At 35.7% G+C, this 22629-nt stretch overlaps 1 protein-coding gene across 1 annotated transcript in view; it reads right to left on the reverse strand.

Annotated features, from left to right (window-relative positions):
* Window positions 1-22629, reverse strand: part of LOC140153760 (low-density lipoprotein receptor-related protein 1-like) — a 228719-nt gene that overhangs the window by 147047 nt on the left and 59043 nt on the right. Inside the window, 8 exon segments of the mRNA XM_072176614.1 lie at window positions 1748-1873; window positions 2537-2720; window positions 3779-4001; window positions 4578-4740; window positions 11894-11996; window positions 14582-14718; window positions 16270-16392; window positions 19519-19638. Of these exon segments, the coding sequence (XP_072032715.1) occupies window positions 1748-1873; window positions 2537-2720; window positions 3779-4001; window positions 4578-4740; window positions 11894-11996; window positions 14582-14718; window positions 16270-16392; window positions 19519-19638 (1179 nt within the window).

The raw sequence follows: 22629 nt of genomic DNA on the forward strand, positions 1-22629 counted from the left end.
ATGCGCTATTCTAATTGAAATCCATACACCCCCCATTGAAGATATGACCTTAATCTCCCACACATGGAGTGTGAATGGAGTCACCCATTCATGTAACCCGATCTGAAGATTAAGGTCATGTTTTCCATAGAGGGCGTATGGATTTTAACTGGAATAGCCCAATGGTTATCAATATATCTGAGAATTTATTCAAATGATTGATTACCTTTATCTCTAGGATCTGCAGACAAGAGTGAAATAAAACATTCCCAAAAAATAAGCAAGTTAGAAATAAAAACAACCTTGCTGTGTGGATGCTGCGGAAACAAACCATGAGTTAGTATGACATAAACCCAAGTACAAACCCAAACCCTAATCAGCGTGAAATAAACCAAAGTTAGTATCAAATAAGCCCAAAATAGTATGGAAGTGATTAGTAACAACAAAATTACATGCTGTCAATTTCAGCAAAAGCTTACAATACAGATAACAAACAGCACTGTTTAAGAATAAAATTCACATTTTGACAATAATTCTTAAATGTTTCTATATTTATGAAGTAATTCTTTAATTCTCTGTTACCCAGATCTTGCTAAAAGAAGGCATCTTTAAATGAAATAATAAAAAGTATATTTCTATCTTTTTTTTAGACACCTAACCTTATTTGGGGACCGTTTCGATTTCTTGCGATTAAGGAACAAAAACCAACAAAGACCATATCATTTGAGATGTGCTCTGCGTCCTTTTCGTTGTTTCTATAATAGCAGATGATGAATTACAAAATGACATCAGGCCACTCGATAATCCATTGCTTGTTTAACATTGAATCCGATACACATTACAAGAGCACTTAAGGACCACCAACCTCATTTCTCAGTCTCACAGTTTAAAAGTTAACACTTCAATACCACTATTCATATTGACTTACTCCAGGTTTGAAACATTTCAAAATCGGGCAAAAAACCCTTTTTCACAGACTTAGGCACAAGACTAGACATTCAATATCTTGAGTAAAGATATGTTATCATATTACACTGTATATCACAGTTTTGTCCACATTGTAATCACTGATTAAATAACACAAGGATCAGATAAGCGTGTAAAAATTCAAAACACATCTACATAACAATAATTAGTGTTATGATAGATTCATACAAGACTGTTCCCTTGATTGTTCAAGTATAAAGCATACTAAAAGTGTACTTGTAGGTTTCAGGAATTATTTCTGATTATCAAATTTACTTTGAGGACTGTTATATATCAAAAATGTGAAAAATGTCAAATTTTAATAATTTGTCATAAAATTTGTATTATATCGTGAATATCGTGAATATATACTTTTGAATATTATCAAAAACGTTTTATACCCCTTAATACTCCCTTCATAAATCCCAACATTTAAACATTTTATATGATAAATGTTTTGAGTTTGCCGGGTATATACATTTGGTCGCCCTCAACAGAGAAAATACAAACTGCTGCATTTGATTTCTGCACTGGGCCTAACCGAAATTCCTATTCGTCGTCGGCTTATGGGCAAGTAACATGTAAACATTGTGTAATTTGATACATCTATACTGATACATTCAGATTGGGTGAAATTTTACATGAGAAGATTTTTTTGGCATAAAAGATAATTGTGGAATAACATCATGAATTGTTTCTTGAAGTAAAATTGGGCTAATTGGACATTTTATATAAAACAATATATTTATAAGAATAAGATTAAGTAGCTAATGATGAGTATACCAATTCAAGATTAAATTACCTTGACATTTTCCATCTTTAAGTTCATATCCTTGACGACACAAACATTTCTGACTCCTGTCTTTCGCTATCAAGCATAGATCACAGTCCGATTTCATAGCAGCGATACACGGATGTGGCTTATCTCCTGCATTGGGTAAACATGTAAAAATGTACAAGTTTTAGGCAAGTAATTTCTCATTATTTTAGCATGTAACATGTTTTTCAGTTTTACTGCTCTTTAATCATTTTTATTTCCTTCATACATCAGAGCACTTTTTGTTTGTTTTCTTTTAATAAACCCTTATTCAGAGCATCTCTGTTGTACCAATTTTAACATTTCAGACAAGCACATCAGAATAACACATAATTCACTTATCTGGATTTTTCACTATAGAAAAATTATTAAATTTGTGTACATCGTGGAACATTCAACTACGCTTGTTACTCCGCGACTAATCATGCTAATACACGAGCGTACAGGGCGACTCTATGCGCCCATATTGCGAGGTTATCTGCGTATAACAGCTTACTACGCACAGCCACGCAAAGAGTATGTTCCACGATGTACACAAATTAAGTAATTTTTCTATAGTGCTCAGTCCTACCATGGCTGTATAACAAGAGCTTACATTGTACGACGAAAGCATGTAGCTTCTTTTTTTCTTTACTTATGGGAAACTGCTCACATCTAAGAAACGTACTTTAAAGATTACTCACTTCAAAGTACGCCCTCTCCTTTTGTGCACGCCATATTTCAAAAAGGCTTATGGATTTCAGCCGGGTCAATCCAGTTTCTAACTGTACTCACCAGTCATCCTTTGTCTTGTGATATGTTTTGCCATTATACCTCCAGCTCTGTTGGTTATATTGGTCAGTCTTTGGGGAGTAGCGGTTAAGTTAAATCGGTCAATCTTCAAGATGTGTGGTTCACCTTGCTGCCAATTTATAGCATACAAATGTCTGCCAAACAAAGTGATGATCAAGTGCACAGCCTGAAAATAACATCAACCAATTAATTACTCCAATTTTAGTGCCAAAATAAAACATAAATAGATACAAGGTTAAATGAGGAAACGTACGTACAAATATGTTAAGATAAAAATATCACTAAACTACATACTTGCCATCCCTGCCTCTTGTTACCTCCCAATATAATAGCGGAACTAGCACAGGACTTATATTCTAAAATGATAAACTCCCTGTTTATCGGTAGTGATATCAATGCAGTGCACCCTACCAAGGGTATTTCAGTGGAAAGTTACTTAGGAAACTAAAATACAGATTTCCTGGTGTACATCATTTTGGCCCAGTATGTTCAGTGGTGTTTAAATGTACCAAGCAAAGCAGGATAATTATGTTCAAAACCTTAACATTATTTTGCTTCATAAACAAATTTTGGTGGTAAAGGGTTCAATAAGAAGATGCACACCACAATTTAGGCTGGGTTCTGCCCAGTTGTCGAATTGGCCTGTCTGGTAAGGGCCAACTGGTACACCCTCAGACCCCCTGTCTGCTTATCTGTTACACTTCCACTAGGGGGGTCTACGGGGTAATTTTCTACAAGGTGAAAGGCACCCTGTCTCTTTCCCTATCTAAAGCCCTGACAGGACACATTAAATCCTCCAATGTCTTGAATATATCCATTCTGGTTCATAGGTACAATGGGACAGGCTTTACAACTGGCAGGTGCATATGTGACTTGAACATACCTGTCAATCATCGGAAATAATGTTTAATCACACATGCACACAAGTATGCACTCCACCCCCCACACACCCACACACAAAATGGCATTTCCTGAAAGACGTAAAAGTTTGTCGAAATTGGCCTACTTGGGCCAGCTTGGCGTACACCGGGGATGGGGGGTAGTGCAAGCCGCTAACCCTCTCCTATTATGGGTCGTTGTCGAGTTCCTAAGGGAAGATCATTTAAAACAAACAAAAGAAGGCCTGCTTGATCTTGCAAGTCAGAAATCAAGATCTGGAATTAATCATATGGCACAGGTCTCCTACTTGAGCTACAAATGAGGCTATTCCAAGCAAACACCTACCGGCTGACCACTGAATATCTTGATTCGATCAGAGCCATTATACTTGACTGTCTCTACCACATCCAAGTTTGTATCCACCCAGTAGATCCTCTTCAAATCTATATCGGCTGTCAAACTTTGTGGGTAAACAATGTCCTTTGTAACAATAGAATTGGGCTCACTACCATCCATGTATGTTGCTTCAATCTTGGCCTGTCCACCCCAGTCGCTGTAGAACATCATCCTGTATAACACACAAACCAATGAGGTTTGAATACATTACTGGTACTATATTACTTGATGTTATGTATGTACCTTTGTATTACACAATTTGTGATACAAGTAGAGACTGAGATCATTAACTTTTAGAGGGAGGTAAAGATTCTATTAATAATATTGTAAAGATCCAATTAATCCTACACCCAGTCTTTCTTCCCTGAAGCAACTGCCCTTTGGAATGCCCTCCCACAATCTTTTGTTGGCATGTCTACCTACGCCAACTGCAAGACCTCCATCCACGGCCACAGACCCCCTGTTAGACCCCCAGACAACTCTCGTCCACTTCCAGTATAGTCCCTGGTGGACTTTTCGGGAGGGATGACTACAAGGTACAAGGTTAATAACATTTCTTCAAGACAAAATGAGCCTGGTGACTACTACAAAATTGTTCACTTTAATATGCATGTACCTTTATTAAGCTTGGGTCAGGAATTATCCTGTTATTTAAGTTAAATGACCATTTCATGTAATTTGGTACAAAAGAAGCAAATTTAAGTGTTGACCCTTTACAACTTGATATAATACAAAACTATTATCTTACCCAACTGTAGGATCCAGTACAATGGTATGAGGTTTCTTAAGGCCGCTGTCTACTATAGTCAAGCACACCACACCATCCCTACGACAAGCTATGATGTGATCTACTTTCTCATCGATGAAATAGATATTACCAACATCCCAATCTATTGCAAAGTCTTGAATATCTGTGAAAGAGATCATAAGAAATCAGTGAAAATGACAATACATTCTTCAGGGGTGTGAGAGGCCACAGACCAAAAAAGAGGAAAATGACTAAAAAAATGCAGGGAAAACAGCGTAAAATCAGGGTAAAAACATCAAATATGGGCTGAAATCAAAAGAAAACAAGTAAATTTTGGCAACAAAAAAAGAAGAAATCAGCTGAAAAGAGGAACTCTCACACCACTGATTCTTACTTGCTACTTTCATGTGCAAAATAAAGGTAGTGAATTAGAACTACATATTGTCTTAATACTACATAACCATGGATTTTTCAGACAATGCCACACAGTGCAACCTTTCTGTGATGATAGTGTTTATACTTTAATACTGAAAAGCCTGCTCCTTCGATTGGCTCTCACGAAATGATCAGAAATAATTTATAGCTTTATGACCCCCATACAACTATAATGCATTTTGATGTGGCAGCCCATGATTATTAGAAACAGCAGGTAATGATCATTTGATATGCATTGCAAATTCAGGCATCTTTAACACAATCTTAACACTTATACTCATCTTTCATTGTGATAAAGCAACCTAAAGATTATCACAATCCTACTTCTATGTATGCGAATATTGAATCCAAGTTCGAGTTTTAATCAAGTAGTAGCATCTACCTGTTTACCTAAATTTCATTTAATTTTAAGAAAACCCACTGCATAGCCTTATTGAATGTTACACAATATCATGTATGTTTGAGCTGCATTGCACTATTTTGGATATTATAAAAAAAGTATAATATAAAAAGGTAAATCTTATTCTCAACACAGTACTAAAAGATATATTACAAAATCAATATGTGCTAAGGAAACACGCATTCACTGGTGTATCAACGACCCTGTTTTACAAATGAACTAGAATCTTGATTCTCTTCTACCGTACTTAGTATATTTTGAGGATGACTAAACATGGATTGATGTTACGTTAACATACAATGTAGCTATATAAACACTGGGTACAACCTGCAAGTCATATGACAGCAGGTGTGAAGTATTCTCATCTCCAATCACAAATGTCACTGACCTACATTCACTACTGAAAACTCTAAATTGACCTGGGAATGAGTTTTATAACCAAAATCACACAATTTGAACAGGGATATATATTTCAAAATGGGCTATTTTTTCCATACCATAATTTTCAAGACATGTTTATATTTCTATAACTTTACATGATTTGCCATGGGTAGGAGTTGTAGGAGCTTTTGTCATCCATATCTTCCAAAAGTGCTTAATTTTTCCATACCAAAATATAGGCAATTGTCAAGTTTATATACCCCTGAATTTGAATAAATTTGTTTATCCCGTGTACACAAATGTATATAGGTTACACAAATGATGCTACTGATATGTTATACATCTGTTAAATAGAACATATGCTTGCCTGTAACATTTGCATCATTGGGCCATTCCAATTGAAATCCACACACCCCCCTATGGAAGACATGACCTTAATCTTCCACACAGGGGGTAGAGATTTCGAATGCAGCCACCCATTTAGGTAACCTCATTTGAAATTCACACTCCCTACATGGGAGACTAAGGTCATATCTTTCATAGGGGGTGTATGGATTTCATCTGGAATAGCCCATATATAGTTTCATGTGCTAAAGATATACACTAATTATCTTGCAGACATCAGAGCACTATAGATCAAAGCTCAGCTAGGCAGTTGTTACAAATGTAGTCCTAAACTTCCTGCTTCTTACTCCAAAGAAAAGGAATGCATTATTTTCATTTCCTTGTACTATTCAAATGTTATAAAAGTGGAAATTTTCACGCTTTTTTATTTTCACTTTTGCATGTCATGCAGCTACCGCAAAACAGCTCATAAATATACTGCACCAAAAAAGGATCCGAACACTTAAAACAAAAGCCATATATCTTAAAGACACTAAAACTACATAGCAAAATAAAATAGTTGATAGATGGAGAATTTTGTTCTGCATACTTTGATACCTATTTGGCAAGATGCGATTTTATTCCACAAAGCTATAAAAAGTTTCAGAAGTGACAAATTTAGATATTTCCTCCTTCAAGGCAATTTCTGCTACCTATTGTTACTGGTTCAATAAGCTTAACGGATAAATGCTCATTCCGCTTGAGGGAAAAGTCAATGTAAATTTTTGTCACTTTTGAAAAGCTCTCTTTTTTATTCAAATTGCTGTAAGTTAGGATAATAAAGTCGTATCGTACCGAATGAGGTATCAAAATATGCAGAACAAAATTCTCTATCTATCAACTAGTTTATTTTGTAATTTAGTTTTAGTGTGTTTAAGAAATTGCTTTTGTGTGTTTGGATACTTTTTGAGCGCAATATATATTCCCTTGTGTATAGGTGAATGTAGGAATCTTAGAACCGTGAATTTAAAAGTAAGAAAAATGGTTCACATATTGGCAAAACGCATCTTAACTTAATCTTGAAAGAATTTCAACTTTTGCTGTATATACAAAAATGTGCATGACATAATTAATTATTTTACAGATCCAGTTTTGATAGCAATTTGATTAAATATCAAAACCAAATTAAACACTGATTAGATTAAATTTTTTATATAATAATAGAAAAAGAGGAATAATTACATTTCATACAAAGTATTATCAGTGAATTTCAGTGGTGTAATGAATATTATAAGATGAATTATGAAGTCTCTATATAGTCCATCTGGCTTCCTCGGGAGAGTGACATAGTACTTTGTCGGAGTTTCTTCGCGTGTGCACAGATTACCCTTTTTGATCGCACATGTAAACGTATCAGTTCTTTGAATAAACACACACAATTGAATATTAACCGTGCTGACGTCACTCTCTCGAGGAAGCCAAATGGACTATAGTCTCTATTTGTCAAAATAGTTTCCAGAAAATTGAAAGAAAATGCCTAAATAAAATAGAGACAAGGGGCTACATTTACATCCTTATCTACTCCCCCTCATGTTTAAATATTTGTATCATGGGACTAACAGTGATCACCATAAGATCTTAGATCTGGCTGACAACTGACAAAAGCTCCTCTAGGATTTGTAGCTAATAGAAATCTATGTACTAGTAATCTACATCTATGTGCGATTCATCTATTTCACAATAAATCTTCTCCTGGCTTGAAAGGCAATATGGTGTTAAGCTCAGAACGCGGCACCAAATCTACATAACAAGTAATGCTACTGATCCTGCATTAAGTGTTTGAAAACATTTCGAAAATGTCAAGCAGTCAACCTTTTCAATTTTTTTGTGCTCAACTAAATGGGGCAAATGCACATACTTCAAAACAGTCTATTGATGTCTTCACTTCAGCAATAACAAGACATAACAAACAAGTAACTTGATCAAACATCATAAAAATGTAATGTTGCAGTTTAATTGAGAATAACCACCTTGTTACATCACACAATTATATCCATAAATTTACAACATGCGTAGGCTGCTAATGGTAGATCACAATGGATGGCATGTTGTCATGAGCTCAAATACCCCAATGTAACATATTGTGTTGCTTTGCTACAATAACTAATAGCTCATGTTGCTAAGACTTAAATCAAATTACCACCAGTGATGCCAACGCCGCGCCTTAGGCGCACAATTGGGCTACTTGGCGATCACTTGCCGCTACTCAAAAAAGCATGCCGCTACTTGTCTAAAATTGGGCTACTTTTGCCAGTCTCAGGCCGCGGCACTAATTTGATGTATTTTCCTTTCAATTTAGCCGATTTATAAAGGTTTGGAGTCTTTGAAGCTCCAAATTGAAATTACAATGGGTTTTGTGACCATTTATTGATCGGTCAGTAACTTCCCAGTAAGTACCGGAAGTTTCAAAGTCAAGTGCTTTTCCGCCCAATTGGGTGTTTTGCGATCTAAATTTGGGTAAATCCGCCCAAATATCCGTATTGGGCGCTTTTGGAAGCTTAAAATTGGGCTACTTGAGAATCCTTTACCGCGGCCTGGCGAGTCAATGCGCCGCGCCTTGATGCTGAAAAGTTTTGGCAACACTGATTACCACACGGGTGTACACTATGACTTTGATCTGAATGGGCGTTCCTCTTCAGCGCTATTATATAGGATATTAACACAGTTCCCTTCTTTAATAAAAGTGTTTAGTTACACCATTTGAGGTAATGAAGAGCTGCATCTCTTGCACATGAGCCGCCATGTGACAATAGTCGTCTGGCAAACTGATATCATCGCTTAAAGGTCCACAATAACTTATTTCTTTCCCTGAATGATAACTACCATGCTAACAATTGGTGCACTGCTTAAATATTCACTGAACAAAAATTCTTTTAAAAAAAGGCTTTTAGTAAAATTGCTAACATATTTGAAATATTACCATACCATAATATGCATGTCTTGTCTTTATTGGAACAAACAAAATGAACAAAAATTTTTAACTTTTTCCAAATTTTGGTTGCACTGGATTAGATTAAAATATATTTAATAAAGGTCCCCCAAGTCACTGCAATAAGAGCAACTCATTTCCATTTATGTCAGCATTTACTGTCTAAACAAAAATTAGGATTTTTTAGTGTTGCAGTAATCAAATACGGGTATGCTACAAAACATTGTCAAATTGCTTGCTCATATAATCTATGGACACAAACCAAGGGCTTAGGCAGCCAGCTGTGTAGGGAGTGTTTTACACACCCAAATTTGTAAATACACACCCAGTTTTTGCCCACATGGCCTATACTTTGTATACAAAATCTTAAATTTACACACCCAATTTTTTGAATTTACACACCCAAACCTTCAAATCCTGCCTAAGACCCTGACACAAACACATCCACCCGTACAATTGAGTTACGATTTCAAATATTATATTTGATTTAAATTATAATTTCTTGGGGTTGCATCATTTATTTCCGATCCGCGCATATATTAATTGCATCTCGCATCGTCTTACGCCCTGCCAGGGTGAAGCATACAGGCTGCCTCCTTTTTTCATTACTTAACCCTAACAGGACTGTATACTACAAAATACTACTTGATATATGCGCTGTTCGTGCGTGCATCCCACTTGGTGTGATGACTAATCGCTCTAAGTGATGTATAGGCACTGTTTAAGCTGGCCAGCGAAGCCTAAGACCTGTGGCAAAGTGTCGCAGACCCAGTGCTTGGCATGCGAGGGGTCTCGGGTTCGAATGCCGTCCAGAGCAAACAACTTCTTTCTTTCTGTTCTCTCTTTATGCCTTCCTTCGTTCCCTTCCCGTCGCCAAAAAGCCCTTAGGCGGTTAGGGTTAATACATAGTTAGCCGCTAAGACACAGTGAGTATGCAATCATGACTAGATGAGATTACCCGTGTACCAACTGTCAACTCGGGTAGTCCAGTGGTATAACTCTCGACCGGTAATCGCAAGACCCTGGGTTCAATCCCGCTGAATCCCAATTTGTCTCTCTCTCAATTTAATATATGTCAGTTAGCCCGAGCTTCATACAGTCATCAGAATATATCTAGTTCAAATCTAAAGCAAATAAAACCAAATGAGTTTGTTTTCCTTGGTCAATATCTGTGTTTGTATTACCCCGATATAATTTGTGTGAACAAATCAAATTATCAGATAACAATAATCCAATATTACTCGCTACAAAGTGTTTGCATTTTGTCCCACTTTGCACCATTAACATTCATGTAAAATCATTCAAGGCCTAAGTAACATGTTTGGCATGACCTTTTCAAATACTTTATGAAAGCACTTTGCAAGGAACAAGTACCTTTTATGTTGCTCATTTCATGTTATTGAGTCTGACAGGTTAAAAGCCCTTAGCTGTAATGCTAATTCATTGTACAACCACTACTAAAGTTGTCAGACAGTCTATAGGAAGAGCTACCCCATCATGAATATCTTGAAAATGTCAAAATGTTTACAAAAGTGAAATACATATTTTTTTTTTTTAATTATAAAGAGAGGGAGTTGGGTGAACTCAATGTAATCATGAATGTGCGCTGGTACGAATCTGAACAGTTCTGATTTTTTCTTTCCTTTATTACAGTGTCAGTTTCCAGAGCTTCACTTCTTTATTTTTAACAAATTAATAATAATAAAAAAAAGAAGCGATTGACTTGCATTCTCAAAAACTTGCCTGGTAGTTAGTGTAAAAAAATTATTTTTGATCGCAAATGATTCTAAAACCACAGGAATAATACATGTAATGTAGCACATAATAGGTTTGTCAAGAGCTCTTGAAGATGTCTAACTAGATAGACAGTCAGACAGGTTTTCATCCTGTCTAGGTAAGCATATAGGGTATATCAAAGGAAAGTATGGGTCCATACAGTAGCATGAACACTTAGAGTAACCAATTGTCCTTTAATAAACACAATATAATGAGCAATTCCCTATTGAAAAAACACAAACCTCTGTGAAGAAGATTTTGGAATTTTGTTTCAGTCATTCCAGATCCAATAATTATCATCCATAAAGCAGAGGAAAAGATGTTTAACATAAAACAGACACAAATATCCCACTTGAATTAAGGGTGGTCAATCCATCTGTGAGGTCAAATTTGGGCAAAAATACTCATTTTTGAAGAAAATCCCCCAAAATGGGCAGCTTTTAAAAATATTTTTGAATTTTAATCAACATCACCAAAATAATTGAAATTTGGGTTAATTCAGGCTTTTTTAGACTTTTTGAGCAAAATTTGGCTTTTTTTAAAACCATTAAATGGTAAAAAAAGCCAATGGTAAAAAAAGCCAACAAATTTTTGGTTAAAGATTCTCAAAGTTAGTCAAAATCCCAAAAAATAAACAGAAGGGTTCTAGAAATTTACATTTTTTAAAAAGTTTACAGTTTTTAAAAAGTGGGTTTTTTGTTGTTTCCCAAAATAATTGTGGTAAAAAAAAACGCTTGGGGGATTTTCTCCAAAAATCGGCATTTTATCCCAAATTTGACCTCACATTTTAACTCATCAAGTCTTTTCCATTCAAAATATGTAACTTTTATATACTTTAGATCAACAGCCCCAAAATTCCCATAATTCCAGGGTTAAGACCAACCTTAACAGCTCAACTGGAATTGATATATCAGTGTCATCTTCGGATCTTTCACAGGGGGAATTGATTTCAAATGGAATAGCCCAATGATTTGATTGCTTCTGCCGGGTCAAAGTCTTGATATAACTTACCACTGAAATCCAGCATGAATTTAATATTTTCTTGCGGTCCATTCAGATTATCCATATTGACAGAGTTGAGCTGATCTGGATGGGCGTAATCTATCCAATACACCTGCAATAGACACATGAATGAATAATAGTTATATGTCAGCTATACATAGATAATTCAATCACAACTTCTCAAGATACCTTAGAATTCTATCTACAAGAATACCATAAAACCTCGTCAACAAGCAAGTTTTTGATGAAAGCTAAATTATATGAAAGCCATAAATATGCCAATACAATAGATTGGTCTGACAATAATACTTGTTTGTATATATGCTTGTATCGGTAATTTATTTGCTCAAACTCCATGAATTTTGTTGATGGATGGTGCCTGGATTAACTTAGCTTTCATCAAAAGCATGGTATATGCCTCTAAATGAGATGGGGCTTTTTGACAAAGAGACAAAAGGCAGACATCATCCACAAAAAACATTATTTAGAGTTTGAACAACTGATACATGTGGCTGTACAAATATGTATTATTGTAAGGCCAATCTATTGTAATGTTTTTGTGGAGGGTGTCTGCCTTTCATCATAAAAACCCTCATTTAGAGACATGTGCTTGAAGATACAATTCTACAATATAACAGGTAGCTGAAACATCTACCGGTACCAGTTTATTTGACTTATTGTATGCAACCTTTCAACAAATACTCATTCAATACACCTTCATGAACCTGATTTGATACATCATAAATTACCACTGATCCAATGATAACATCACACAGAGATGAATTCTATAGCAAGTTTCCAACATGTTATGATATGCCGCATGCAATGTTTTCTATGCACAGCATGTTTTTCCATGCCATTATCTGGGCTTCAATGGGTTTGTTTGTTTCTACCCTATACATAGTATTATCAATATGTGTCATAATCTGATCTAACCAGCCCAGAGCGCTTTACATTTATTCCGCTGTCATTTGAATATGTCAGCTGCCAAACAATGCCCAAGGCATGCTCATACCTTTGGGTAGTGCTCAATGGACAATATTCACAACAGCTCCCCGTTTCACCACTGGGTAGAGAGAAGCAAGTGAGGTAAAACGCTTTGTCAAAGTGACAACATGATTGGCACTGCCAGAGCTAGAACTCGCAACCCTCCGATTGCGAGGTAGAGCCTGTACCGCTGCACCACCGTGCCCCCACATGCTTAGATACACAAGTTTATGATAATGATGAAATTTCAATTTTCAATATTGCCCCCTTTGGGCTGATTGGATCAGCCTTATATAAGTTCCCATGTTGTTCAAAGTGTCTTTGATGCACAATATACCAAATAACATGCATATCGAGTGCAATAGTTGCTCTGTGAACTTTTGGAACTTTACAGAGTATATTGTACTCATCTATACATGGCAGCTACACATGGCAGCTATTGCACGTTCCCACTTTTGGCACTGAGCAATCGATATCTATATAAAGTTTCTACTTTAAATGCAAATCCCATCTCTCCCAACTACAAGCTTTGAGCACAAAGCATGAAGACAAATTTTTTTTTCAATCTGCTATTAGTGGTTCAAAAATTCACCCAAAATAAATGTAAAAATAGCAAAGCATGACATTGTTATGCAATTTTGATAAACGATATAGTCTCAACATGAATTCATTACTTTCCTGCGTGTACGTCACTGCGTAACACCGGGATATAGATAACAAGTAACCAAGGATATGTGGATTTATGTACCAGTTCATTATCAAGTTGTTGGGAAGCTTATCACCCATACATTAAATATGAGCTGGCACCTCCCAATGATTAATGTGCCACTTTTGGTTTCAAATCCTATGCTCACTTGCCAGGCAGTTTCTTAACTTTGCCAACAAGCTCATGTTTCATTGCGACAGGTGCCAACTTTTGCACAACTACAAATAACATAGGCTCCATCAAGAATCATTATATTTAGACACTAGATAAGGTGGTTTGCATTCATTTACTCCCCATTCCAGAAAAATACAACACTAAATTTTTGGGATTAAAAAAATATTATTAAGTTCTGCAACATGAAACATAGCTCAATCCTAATCATTCATTTAGTACTAACTGGAAATAAAAGAAACAAATTCACTATTTTACTAATTTCTTGAAAAAGAGCCAAAAACATGCATTTTTGGCATGTTTTCTGCTAATCGAGTCACACAGATCAAAGACTTGGAACAAGTCTAAGTATTCAATATCTTGAGCATATGCCAAAATTTTGCCCTAATTCTCACTACTTTTTTTTTGTGTGTTACTATAATTAAAATGATTTGTTATAAAAATGAAACATGTCTTTTCCAAAAATTAGAATGCATAATCTGAAATTAGTCTTAATTTGGGCTTGATTGTCACAGTATACGAATATATTTCCAAAAATTGGCCAAATATTAAAATTGGACTTTTATTACCAGTTAGAACTAACAAAAGGCTAACAGATTAGGATTAAACAGGATAATATGTTTTTATCCCAAAATATTACTGGAATAGGGAGTAAATACATTTTAATGCTAATTTAATGCTAATGACAAAAATTGTACATTTTGCAAATTTCAGGTACTTTTGTAAATTCAATCTTATTTTGCCACTTTCCATCTGCCAAAAACCAAAACTGCATGGTAACCTTCACCAGAAGAAACCATAATCAAAGTTTGCCATAAACTACAGCATCTTACCTTATTGTTCCGAAAATCATAGTCGAGTCTCATGATCCCTCGATTCCTTCTTGCATCCATTTTAGACAGGACTTTGCCATCAGTTGAGATTTCCACCACTGATGTGAGGTTGGCAAGTAATAAAGTAGCATCTGTCCCTAGAGAGGGAAAAAGGGAAGCACAGTAGAGTTTGAGTTGGTCTTTGTCATAATACATAATACATGATTCAGCATAAAGAAATCTCTTTAATTACTATGTCTATTGATGGAGATACCCAAAGGTACTAGAGTAATACCAATGCTAAGCTATAAATAAGACCTCTGCTGATAATTAAAGTAAAAATTTCCTATTCAAGAAGCCAACTGAGCTGTCTGTAAAGCTGAAATAACACTGAAATAACACTCCAATCACTAGAGACAAGCAACTGAATTTTTGCCCATGACGTGGATCATGCTAGTGTAGTGGCATACAATCTATTCCCTACATGTAGATCAGATTTTTACTCATCACTAGCAGTGGCAATGCCAGGAATTTTTTGGGGGGTGAGGGGTTGAAGGGGGGAAGTGATATTCAGGGGGGGACAAAATCAACCAATTTTGCGTAAATTGCTGCAAAAAGTGGAATTTTTTGTACTTTGAGTTTTTACTGGGGGAAACAGTTCTAACTGGGGGAATTTGCCCCCCCCCCCTGGTTGAAATCCATACACCAAAAGGTATGACCTTAATCTCCCACACAGGGGGTGTAGATTCCAATTTCGGTAACCTCATTTGAAATTCATACCCTTTGTGTGGAAGATTACGGGCATGCCAATAGGGGGTGTATGGATTTCAACTGATGGCGCAACTTACTCTAGGCAAAATATCTAATTCTCAATCATGATAGGATGTACCTTCTGTGGACTGTTGCGTCAGCATATTTATCGCACAACCTACATGACCGAACCTCGACATTGCCTAGCGACGACAGTACTGGAAGACTGTGATTGGTAAATTCTCAAAAGCTGTGCTTGCTCCATAAGTGTGTGATTTTTGCAAAGTACGCTCAACGCAACTATCTGTGCGTACCCAAGTTTCCTTTCATGATCAAGAATTAGATATTTTACCTATATTTCAGATTAGATTCTGGGAATATACCGTAACCACTCGGGTATAAGACCCAGTGTTGGAATTAAGCATTTTTTTAGGCATAGCAAAATTTGCTTTCTTTACTTTTCTCTTGGTACATTCACATACTTCAGTGTGTATGTCTATGGTATAAAAATGCTACTTAACTCCAAAATTGTGTAGCAAATTGATAAAATGCGATACCAGCTATTTCCAATGCTGGTAAGCCCACCCCCCTAGATGGCAGATTTCACTTCAAAAAGGGGGGTGGGCTTATAACTGGGGAGGGGCTAGTACTTGAATTTAGAAATAAGAAAAATCATCTCCATTTGTATATGACCAATGTACCAGTCATTTCTATCATCTATGTCAATTTCTTACAATTCTAAGTGTGGAATGTTAATTATCAACTGATATTTTTTTTTATTTGTTCTTAAATGTAAGAGAAAAGCATTGATTTGATTTAAGATCTTGGCCAAAATTTAGTACTGGGCTTATAGCCGAGTGCACCCTTGTTCCCAGAATGTTTTGAAAAATAAGGGGTGGGCTTATACCTGAAGGTGGGCTTATACCCGGGCGGTTACGGTACTACTATACAAAACTTACCATTTACCAAACACCGGTTTCCATTGGCACTAATAAACCCATCTGCACACAAACACTCAAAACTACCTATAGTGTTAACACACTGTTGTTCACATGTACCATAATTGCTACATTCATCCACATCTAGAAATAAAGAAACAAAATCATTTAATGTTAGATTTAAAGAATAAAGACTCATATTTGACAACTGCAATTTCATTCTATGAAGCTCAAGATATATTGAAAGTGACAATCTGAAAATGTAACTAACCATAATATGTATTTTCACATTTCAGTGAATACAGGGACCTTGGGAGTGGCAACTAGGCGAGTTAAGAAAAGGTGATTTAAAAAAAGCGAGTTAAAATGGAGACTCGCTGGCGGGACTTGCCCTTAACTCGCTGGCGAGACTTGCCATATTCTCAGCAGGAGTCACTCTTTATTTCTGCAGGGGGTAACTCACCATTCTAACTCGCTTTGCATCTAACTCGCCCATTTTTAACTCGCCATTTACCTGTCCCCCTCAGGGACCTTGCTGTTGTAGCTTATAACTTGTCACACTTAGTTAAACAACTCTATAAATGTTTGTTTGTTTTTAATGCAATTGTTTTATTCCCTTCTAGTTAAGATTCATTCAATCATATTGGTGATTGAATAAAACAAAGAATAGATGCATCAACAAAAATCGTATCTTATTTCAGGGACTGCTTTTTGAGGAGAGCATCTGATATAGGATATTGATTTTTAGCTCGCCTCAGGTGACCATTCTCTTCTTACATTCTATTGTACATGTAAATGCTCTAAACACCTCTCATTGACGGCTCCAGAAGAGCTATTTAATGCTCTCCTGCAAATTCCAAAAGACAGTCCCTGTTATTTGATGCTGAAAAAAAAAAAAAAATTACAAAATACATTAATATAAAATTACACCTTTAAAAATGAGAAATACCTGCCTTTTTTTATTATAGCATTCATGCCCAAATTCAAACATAAAATGTATATGGGCTGGAAACCATGAAAAACTAAATCTATTGACTCCTTGGTAACAGCTTTGTAATAATCACATGACTGCTTTCCAAATTAAAGCAACAACGTTGTAACCATAGAAACCTAACACATTAATGCCATGGCATCCAATATCCCCAAACTCATTATCGTCTACAATTGGGTGTCAGTGGAGTGCATATCCTAGTATTTAGTTTCATTGACATGTTGAATGTAGCGATCAACACAAAACCACCCAGTTGACTGCGGAGAGGGTTAGACCCTCCAGAGTTAACAGCCACTCAGCTTCCACAGTGGCACGCCAGGGATGTAATGGAGCCCTGCTGAGCTAATCGGGAACACCTAAATTAGATACAAATTCCTGTGTGATGCGTTACACTATGCATCCTCTAATGATTTGCAATGGATAGCACAAAGGTGTTTGCAGCTGCATTCCTAATAATAACCTCTTCTGATAGCATGTATTCATGTGTTATGTGCACTTCCAATGAATAGTACACACTCAAATAGCCACAGACACATTTCAGGGCACTGTTAAATGGAGAAATACAGACCACCTTTGGAGCAAATTGTAAAATTCATGTACTCGTAATTCAGCCTCTTGGCTGCAATTTGAATTTGAATTTAATTTGAAAGGCATTCTCTTATAAAGTTTGTTCGGCTAATAATGGGCGAAAAAAATAAGACTCATAACATCCGCATATGGTGTGCATGCAGTTGGGTGCGACACTTATGCTAGTTGTATGTTTGCGTAATCCATGACTGGCGCCAGCTTATGTGAATTAACATGCACAGTAACAAAAACCAAATAATTTTCGCCTATTATAAGCCGAACAAACTAAATAAAGTAAGGACTCTCTACAGCGCAATATCAACTAACCATTCAATATGGGAAATTAACAGCACTGTTTAAAAAAGGATGGTATGCTACTAATTCTGATAAATATTATCTTTTTCTAAATGCATAATACACTGTCATGGAAACTAACCATACAATGAATATAATAAGGGCTATGGTTAAGTTCAAGGTTTTATGTATTACAAATACCAAGCATGTACAGCTAAACTTTCACACACTGATCCCAGCAACTAACAGTCAACAGTCATGAATAAATACCGGTAAACTTTTAACATTTTTTGGTTACAAAATAAACCTTTTAAGACAAAAGGTTGAAGAAAATGAATCATGTGTGAAATTAAACAAAGTCTGGAGGTTTCCAAACATTTATTTAATGTCACTATCTAACCATTTCTGATACTATCCAGTAGACCCATAGCCAGAATTTGTTTGTGGGGGAGTGTAGGTTTTCCAAATGCAGACCTTTTTAAGAAAAATCTTCATTCTGGCCAAAAGTAGGCCATTATCCCCTCTGTAATTGATTAATGGATCCTTTTTTTTTTTTTAATCACAGGAAGTTCATGATTTGAGGTATATTTATCCAATTTGTTGACATTTTTCACCAATTTTGCTATTTTTTACAGACAAAGCAAACCCTTTGCGGACTTCTGTAGGGCTATCCAGCCCTGTTAGTTATATAACTTATGATATCTTTTTCTTAAGTTTTTCAAATTCACTTCCAAGGAAAGTACAAAATTTTGATTCAAAGTTACTACTGAAATTGGTCTGACAATATTCCCCAATGTGAATGAATTCTATCCCTGAAAAGAGTGACATACAAAATTATTCATGTTGCATTTTTTGTTGCCATAAACTACAAACGACTTGTTTTACTTGATTAGGTTTTGATCATAAATGTTTAATTTAAAAAGATATGAATAGTCACTGACATTTAAAAATGTCATCATGTCAAAATTCAAACCATTTGGGTACATATAAGAAAAGGTTACAATTTAGGGTGATGTCATATTTGTCAGGTTTGACTTAAAATGATGTTTTTAAAGAAACACCATTAATTTAGCATTCTTTTCACAATGCCTAAATATGCAAGCTTAGAACATTAAAAAAAAATCATTTTAAAAATAGGGACAGCTGTCCCAGGTATCAAATAGAAAAATTAGGTAAACCAGGTAAAAAATAAGCGCCCACCCAAAATGACTTTGTTAAGCGCCTTGGCCGCTTATTGGAATGAATACGGTAGATGGTTCCCTGTTTGATACATGTGTAGTTGGATCTTGAACATAGTAAAGTCTCTGGGTACGTGCTTATAGGGGCATGGGCTGTTAATGGAACAAATATGATAATAAGGCTGTATTTGTTTCTGGAATCAGGTGGAGTAATGAACAAATTACATTTTTTTACATTACCTTCGCAGGCACCAGTTTCTTTAATAACCTGATACCCATCATTACAGTAGCAGAAATGACCAGAGATAGTTTCCTTGCATTTCTCGGCGCAATCAGCCCTCTTGCAATTATTAGAATTTGCTGAAAAGAAACAAAAAGGATATTGATGGGAAATTGTTACAAAGTAGGATAAATAAGGATATAAATGCCCATTAGCCTTTTAGAGGTATGGCGCACACTATAGGAGGGTGCTACACAAAATGGGTCAAGTCTTTTGTATTCCCTGGGTTTTACGCACTTGGAATACCACCTTCCTTTTGTGTCCGCCATACATTGGAAAAGTTAATGTCTAGCACCTGTGAGTCAAGTACACAGAAGAGTTGCTGGTTCAATTCCTGTACTGCTATTCCACAACTGCTTTTCTACAGTCCTTGTAATTGTTAACCCTAACCGAACCAAACACCACAATTCACAAAGCATCTGGGTATCCAATGTGATGCAATTGCATCATAATACTAACAGCCATATGGGTAGCTTGGCCAGCCAGGGGTCCCTCCTTCAAAAACGAAAAAAAAAAAAAAATTTCCTCCCTCTTCTTTCTTTCCTCCTTGCCAAAATAGGCCTGGGGCTTTAGGGTTAATTTCATTTGTTGTTACTTGAAATACAGTAGGTACATAGGTACCAGTGTTTACCCTCCCTGGAATTGGGTGTACCAAAGGCAGCATTTTTTCTCAAATTGGCCCACTTTGCGCTCAAAAATACCCCAAACTGACTAATTGTAATACAGAATTGCAAATTCTTGTGCAGCAAATCTAATTTTCATTGGGCTAAAATTGTGACATAAGGCCTCTGGTTAAAAATCAATAGGTATGTCCTAAACTGTGCGGAAGCTCCACATAATGATAGCTATTACAGCACTCATACATAAATTCGAGACAGCTCAATGCTTGATTGCAATTCAATATTTTTACCATTCAGCCACTCTTGCACTGTTGAAGAAAAAATAAGATTAAGGTGTTAATTAATTAACTTAATTCAAAGGAATTTTTAAGCTGCTTTTTTCAACATCAAGGGCACTTCATTTAGTATGTTTAAAACATCATATTTTAAATGTTTAAGTTGATCTTTTTATAGAGCTATCTTATTACTGTATAAAACACAGCAATTGATGTTAAAGTCATGAAATCACTTTAAGTAAACACAGCCAAATGATATTAATTTCTGACACATAACTGGCAGCATTCCCATTTACAGATTTCAATACACATAAGACTTGCTGATCGTGTCTTTAAAAGGCCCCTGTCATGATTTGCAACTGAAGGGAACCCTCTCACATATTACTCGAGCACTGCTTACATCCCATGAACTGTCCCCCAGTCATAGAATCCAATTTCTTATTCACGCCATAGTGTACCTCCTTCACTCCTCCCTCGTTCATAATGAATACATACGTTCCCTCAAGAACATTGAGGAGCAACATCCTCATCAAAATTGACAGACAGTCTGGCTCACCCTCAGTAAGTTTAGGAAATCTTTCCCCATGTCAATGACAATCATAATAATGAATCCTTAATTATTTACAATATCACATGAAAATGCAGACATAATGTTCTGATCATGTTAGCACGAACGCATTTATTCCCCATTTAGCAATATCCGGCGCTTCCAAAGCAATATCCTGCATCATATTTTCAATTACTAGCTCAGTTTTATGTGAGTACTTAGCAGCACTCAATAAGATATTCTTACTGCATAATAACGAAAGCCTTTTGAGTGCATACTATATTTATTATATTGCTTATAGGGTGCATGGCCTACTGATGATTTCAATGGGTCTGGTAGTCTGTAGGTAGGTACAGGAATTTTATTTTATCTGAGGTGAAATTCAGTTTCCAGATGGAATACTCTTGGACAAACAATTTAGTGCTGAATGACCTGGTTCACCTACCTGTATATGAAACTCAGGGAACTGATATTGCCAAGGTGTGATAATACACTCTGGTACAAATAGCGACATTTCAATATTAGCTAGAATTACGCGGTTCGTAATTAAGGTGGCCCCCACATAAAGGTGTGTAAATAATAAAGGTTTGTAAATCAGTTATTGCGTTTAAGCTGCAGAGTGGATGTATAAAAATGTAGGCAGAACATGCAAATCAGCTCATTAATATTCATAAATATGCAAATAAGATGATGCAAACTATACAGCACATCAAAGCCACCATATCCAATCACCTAACTAAGTTTCGGTTATTACGTTTAAACTGCAGAGTGGATAAATGAAATTTTGGCAAAATGTAGGCAAAATATGCAAATAAGCTCATTAATATTCATAAATATGGCAAATATTGATATTTGTAGCACCAATGAGAAATTAAATTTGTTATTTTGGAGTTTTAAATCACCTTATTTAGTTATGAGTTTTATATGTATAATTCTGTACATGATTTTATAATTAAATTGTATTTTGTAGCTCTCTTTTAAAACATTGTTAAGAGTATTTTAATGTGAACCTTTGTTGTCAGATTTTTATCATTTTATAAATACTTTATACTACTGTTAGTATTAAAATCATTATTTGGTATAACTACAATACATACAAGACTTGTTTTAAACAAGTTCATATAATTAAGTAATTTCTGTAATTGTTGGCATGTCAAATTGCCCCAAAGATATCCCATTTTTATTTTGTTGTATTCACTCACTTAACAACTATACTCACTATATTATTTTTCACCTTAGCGAGTCAATGACATCAGTGCACGTATCACTGGGTGCAGCTTATAATCACGATGCACGAGTTCAGAGACCCATCACAGATGAGCATGTGAAACACCTCCCTGAATGCGTTAATGTCACTTACCAAGAGGAAAAGTAGTATGGCTTATAATAACTTTCAGCATTAGCAACATATAGTATTTTAACGGACATTGACAGGTGACATTGATTTTTCAATGTAATTTGTCAATTCAATTGGACTGAAGGTACCCAGCTTATTGTTTCATTAAAATCATGTAACATTTGCTTACAAGACTGAAATAATGTTATGATAAATCAATAATTTACTTTGCTTCAACTAGCAGTGAAATATACTGCCTGAAACACCCCCCTCTGCAAGGCGCCAAGTAACCT

The sequence above is a fragment of the Amphiura filiformis genome, chromosome 5, assembly GCF_039555335.1.
Source record: "Amphiura filiformis chromosome 5, Afil_fr2py, whole genome shotgun sequence".
Lineage (NCBI taxonomy): Eukaryota > Metazoa > Echinodermata > Ophiuroidea > Amphilepidida > Amphiuridae > Amphiura > Amphiura filiformis.